At 58.2% G+C, this 5,944-nt stretch overlaps 1 protein-coding gene across 1 annotated transcript; it reads left to right on the top strand.

Moving 5' to 3' along the window:
* Positions 1 to 1,777: 1,777 nt before the first annotated feature.
* LOC125508353 (protein ROH1-like) lies at positions 1,778 to 3,386 on the top strand. Its single transcript, XM_048673053.1, has one exon. It carries the CDS (start codon positions 1,931 to 1,933, stop codon positions 3,155 to 3,157), a length of 1,227 nt encoding a protein of 408 aa, XP_048529010.1. The 5' UTR covers positions 1,778 to 1,930; the 3' UTR covers positions 3,158 to 3,386.
* The last annotated feature ends 2,558 nt before the right edge of the window (positions 3,387 to 5,944 follow it).

Here is a 5,944-nt window from a genome sequence, read left to right as displayed (position 1 = left end):
AAAAGCGCCCTCTGCTCCTCCGGCTCCGACACCGGCACCGCGAGCCAGCGGCGGGTGGGGATTTGCTCCGGGTCCGCCGTCCAGGGCAGCAACTTGAACGCAGCAAGATCTGAGCTAGCAGAGGTCTCCGGCGCAATGGAATCGATGATACATGCACCGCCCAACAAACTCTCAATCACCTCAAGCTCCCATGCGTGCACCGGGATCCCCTCGATGACCAACCTCACCTTGAAGCGCATGGTCGCGAACACCGCCTGCGACTGCCTGATCCACTGCCGGAACGACAACCTGTGCCCATCAAGCTCCAGCACCGGCCGCCTGCTCAACAGATTCCTGTCCTCCTGTCTAGCAAAGACCACCAGGAAATCCTCTGGCCAGAACTTGTGCACCGAAAATCTGTCCTCAGGGATGCCCATCCTATCTTTCAGAGCACGCCTCACCAGCTCCGGCGAGATCTCCGACCTGTCCCCACCAATGTACACCACCATGGCTTTGTGAAGCCGGTGCTCAATGTCATCCATGGCGCGGGGCCTCCTTACAACGCACAACTCTGACGGCTCCATTTTCGGATCAACCGCCACCTCCAAGCGCGGCACGGCGAGCCGCGGCCACACCGGGTCCGCCGCAGGATCAGCCAAGGGCGGCGGTGGTGCGGCCCTGGCAGAAGCAGCGTGCCTAGCCGACCCAGACCCCACCTCGTCCCACGGCGCAGAACGGCGAGCCACCTTAGCCGCCGCATCCCGATGGAGCTCCTCCATCGGCGACGGGCTGCGCGGCCGCTTGCACTGCGAGGCGACATGGCCGGGGAGCCCGCAGCGGAAGCACACCACCTCATTGGTGCAGTCCTTCAGAAAGTGCCCTTTTGCAAGACACCGAAAGCACTTGTCCCGCATCTCCGGCGAGACCTCCTTCCTCACCGGCGAGGGGCGGCGCGGAGCCCCAGCTGGCAGATCCGCACCCACCCTCCTCTTCCATAGGGTCTTCTTCGAAGCAGGGGCCGCCTGCCACGGGGACACACGCCGACAGGTCTCCGGCACGGCACCCTCCAGCAGAGGCGCGGCCGGTGGCACGCCGGGCGCCAACGGGCCAGCCACGTCCTCGGCGGATCTCTCGGAAGCCGAGGAGATCCCCAGACCAGAGACGACGGGCCTCTCCCGAGGGAACACGGAGTTGACGGAGCGGGGGCTCTCCGCCATGGCCAGGAAGCAGAGAGCGGGGGCGGAGAACAAAGGAGGAGGTGGCCGGCGCTGCCGGAGCGGCAAGCGACGGGTTAGGTGGATGCCGGCGTCGGAGTGATGCACGGCGGAGGGAGGGCTCTCACGCACTCTCGCTCTCGCTCTCTCCCTTCTCTAGTAACTCAAGCACATACGGAAAGATTTTGCTTTACTACATTCATAGAGCTCCGCTGGTGTCCACCACGCATGAGTTGAGTACGGTATGGAGAGTAATGAGATTGTCATCCGTTGCTTAACTGCTTTTTACAAAGCAAGGAAATCCAATAGCCATGCTAAAAACATGCGATTATTACCATAAAAAGCAATATCAACACCGGTAAGGACTTTCTGGTGGTAAAACAACCCAAAAGGAGGCGTAGAAAACATCCCAGGCACAAAAGAATTCCCCGGCCTATAAATAAGTGGAAGCATTTCATGATTAGCGCACCCCTGCCATCCCAGCCTCCCAAAAACAAGCTCATTATTAAACACTGCTAATTTAATTTAACAATCCATTTAAAGTAATGAACGCCTTCATATAAAACTCCATCCTCCCTTCCCACTCGCATTGCCACATTCCCCGTTCCCATTCCCATTCCATTCCCTCCCCGTCGTCGCCGCGACAGATGCGCCGGGCCCCGCGCCCGCTAGCCCGCTAAGCCCGGACACGCGCGCGAGATCCGCCCGGCCCTCGGCCGGCGACCTCGCCGGAGGCCATGCCGGTGACGGACTACCAGGGGGCGTCGTCCTCCCCGTCGCCCTTCTCCTTCGGCTCGCTCCTCTCGCTCCGCCGTGACCACACGGCCATGGCGTCGGGCGAGGAGGCCGACCTCGAGGTCTTCCAGCGCCACCTGGCCGCCAACCTCGGGGACCTGCTGCCCGCGGAGGCGGCCGAGGGAGTGCCCGCGCAGGAGGAGATCCTCTCCGTCGCCTGGATCCGCCGCCTCCTCGAGGCCTTCATCCTCTGCCAGGAGGAGTTCCGGGTCGTGCTGGCGCAGGCGCGCCGCCGCGGGGCGCTGCCGGCCGCGGCCGAGCGCCTCGTCGCCGAGTTCCACGAGAGGGCCGTCAAGGCGCTCGACGTCTGCAACGCGGCCCGCGACGGCGTCGACCAGGTGCGCCGCCTCGAGCGCCTCGCCGACATCGCCGCCTCCGTGCTCCTCGCGCCCGGGGAGATCCACGAGGGCCAGCTCCGCCGCGCCCGCAAGGCCGTCTCCGAGCTCTCCGTCCTGCTCGTCGACGACACCACCGCCGCCGCCAGCGGGGGCGTCGCCTCCTTCCTCGCCTCCCACCGCAACCGCTCCTTCGGCCGCGCTCGCGCGTCCCCGTCGCGCGGCTCGGCCACCGGCTCCTCCGCCGCCTCATCGGCGTCCCATTTCCGCTCCCTCTCCTGGAGCGTGTCCCGCGCGTGGTCGGCGTCGCGGCAGCTGCAGGCCATCGGGGCCGGGCTGACCGCGCCGCGCGCCCACGAGGGGGGCCTCGTGGCGCCGGTCTATGCCATGGGCTGCATACTCCACTTCACGGCGTGGGCGCTCGTCGCCGCCGTCCCATGCCCGGACCGCTCCAGCGCGCTCCTGGCGCACCACCTGCCCGTGGCGCCAGCGCGCGCCGCATTCCCCTGGGCGCCGCCTCTCCTCACCCTGCAAGAACGCCTGGCCGAGGAGGGGAAGCGCAAGGAGAGGCGCTCTTCCTGCGGCCTGCTCAAGGAAATCCACGTGCTTGATAAAGCCACACAGAAGCTCGCTGACGCCATTGACGCGGCCCCCATCCCGCTCTTCGGGGACAGGGAGGCCGACCTGCGGGAGGCCGCGGCGGAGCTCTCCGCCGTGTGCGCGGCCATGAGGGAAGGGCTGGAGCCGCTGGAGAAGCAGGTGCGGGAGGTGTTCCACCGCATCGTGCGCAGCCGCGTGGAGGGCCTCGATTCCTCCATGCACAATGCTGATTGATTCATCCCATCTCGCCATTGATCGGGCAATTTGGTGGGTGTAGGTAGCTTTCTTCTTCTTGGTTTGCTTGTTTGTGTTCCAAATCGTATTTTTAAGTGCAAATACGTACGTACGTGCCTTCGTCTTCATCTTCATGTAAAGGAAGGGGATTAGAAAGGGGCCACCATGATGTTAAAGATGGCTGCTTGGTTCTCCCATGTTAATTTTTGTTTTCTACCATGCCTTTTGGTATATATGTTGCCAAATTTTTGGTCAGTTGTGTGCGTCAACGGCTAATTTGTCGCTGAGTTTATGTTCCAGAGCTCACTATGGTCACTTTGATCTCTCTCATGGTTACAAAAAATGCCTTGTTCTGTAATTACACATGCACACTCGGGGGTGTGAGATTGTCTGTCTTTTTTTTTAAATGTTGACAGTTGATCTGTCAAATTTATTGATCAGAAGAATTCGAGTACAATAAACACGCCCAAGCGGACAACACCAAAAGAAGAAAACAAAGGAGAAGAAAGAAGACTACTGATGCCAACTCAGCCTGGGTCAAAAGGTATGCCAGCACCAGCCATGTTCCACATCTTGATTTCATCCATGACCTTGCGCTTGAATGCAGCTTTAGTCATTGCCTCCTGCTGGAATAGCCGTCGGTTTCTCTCACGCCAAATCTCCCACGCCGTCAGATGAACGAGAAAGATCAAGCCCTTTCTTCTCGCTGGCGGCGTCAGTGCGTTGCGCTCGAACATCCAGTCCTTGAAGGCGGAGGTGGCGCTCCATGTGACCGTGTTCAGTGACGGCAAATTGGCCATCGACGCAATGCCGTCCCAGATGGATCTAGACCACGGACAATCCATGAGGAGGTGGAGGGGGGTTTCCAGGTTGCGCACACACAAAGGGCAAAAGTAGCAGTTCTCCCAACCCCGACGCAGGAGAGCGTCAGCCGTGAGAATTTTACCAAGAAAGACAGTCCATATGAAGAATCTGCATTTCCCCGGCGCCCATGCAGACCAAATTAGCTGATGGCCATTAAGGGGGATCGATCCCTCAAACTGAATCAAGTAGGCTGAACGGGCAGTATATTTGCCGTCAGACGCGAACCTCCAATGGATGGTGTCCGGTTGATCCTGCCGAAGCTCCACGTCATCCAGCAAGCCTGCCAACGCTGCAAGCTCATGAAGCATGTCTGCCGTGAGACCCGTTGCAAGGTCCAGGAGCCACCGCTCGTTTGCCAAAGCCTCACAAACCGTCCTATTCTTCCTTGTGGAGGCAGCAAAAAGGGATGGTGCAATAACTTTGGGGCACTGCCCTTTCAACCATCTATCCTGCCAAAATCTGGCCCGTGCACCATCACCAAGTGAGATTTCTGTTGCCATTGCAAAAAGCTCTTCCTCCTTCGAATTGCATGGCAGCGGCCCACGCACCCATGGCCTAGTTGGGTCTTGCCAAGCTAACCACATCCAGCGGAGACGGAGCGCCACGCCGAACTTAGCGAAATCCATCACACCTAAGCCTCCCAAAACTTTGGGGCGGCACAGCAAATTCCATGCAACTCGACAATGACCACTGTTGCAAACATTCTCCCCATTCCATAACCACGCGCGACAGAGTTGGATTTGCCGCTTGATGACCCACTTGGGTAGGCTGTGCACCGTCATTAGGTAAACGGCAAGAGAGGCCAGATTTGCTTTGAGGAGTGTGAGCCGCCCACTCTTAGCCATCATGCCGCCCCTCCAAAGAGCCATTCTGTTCCCAAACTTGAGGACCAACGGCTCAAGGTCCACCATAGTCAGGCAACGGAGCGAAAGAGGCATGCCAAGATAGGTCGTCGGAAATTGCTTAATGGGAATCCCAAGCGGCACCAAGATTCGTTGGAGATCCAGAGCAGCACAGCAAATGGGCAGAGCCAAACTTTTTGCGGTATTTGTATGCAGGCCTGAGACCGAAGCGAAGCAATCGAGCAGTAACTTGATCATACGGGCGTCATTCTCAGAAGGCTTCATAAATAGAGCGACATCATCGGCATAAAATGAGCAGCGCATGAGTCGCCGTCTTCCTGGTAGCTTCGACAAGAGCCCCTCTTCGGTGGCAGGATTCATCATCCGCTGCAACGGGTCCATGGCCAAGATGAATAGGAAAGGGGAGATGGGTTCGCCTTGCCTTAGGCCTCTACGGTGGATCACATCCTCAGACAGATGGCCGTTGATGAGGACACGAGAAGAGGAGGTGCGTAAGAGCATAGCAATCCAACTTCTCCACCGCGCACCGAACCCTCTAGCTTGCAGCATATCTAAGATGTACTCCTAGGAGACAGAATCAAAAGCCTTCGCAATATCAAGCTTGAGAAGAACGGCTGGCTTCTTAGACTTATGCAGAAATCTGATTGTGTTCTGAATGTAGATGTAATTCTCTTGTATGCTGCGATTCTTAATGAATGCGCTCTGGCAGGGATCAACAAGCTCCGGCAGTTTCGGCGCAAGACGACGAGCAAGAAGCTTTGTAAAAAGCTTTATAATGCTGTGAGCCAATGAAATTGGCCGAAAGTCAGAGAGGTTATTCGCTCCATGCTTTTTCAGAATAAGCACAGTGAGAGCCTTGTTGACTTGGGCTAAGCCCCTACTATCCATTCTGTGCAGTTGGTTTAGAGCTGCGAGAACATCAAGCTTAACAATGTCCCAACAGTGCTTGTAGAAGCCCCCAGAGAATCCATCCGGGCCTGGTGCCTTTTCTGACGGCATGTCGTCTAAGGCCAGCTTAATCTCATCAAGCGTGAATTCCCCTTCAATATCCGACAGGTCG

Source organism: Triticum urartu, chromosome 5, assembly GCF_003073215.2.
Source record: "Triticum urartu cultivar G1812 chromosome 5, Tu2.1, whole genome shotgun sequence".
NCBI classification, from domain to species: Eukaryota; Viridiplantae; Streptophyta; class Magnoliopsida; order Poales; family Poaceae; genus Triticum; species Triticum urartu.
This window is presented reverse-complemented; position numbering and strand designations above follow the sequence as displayed.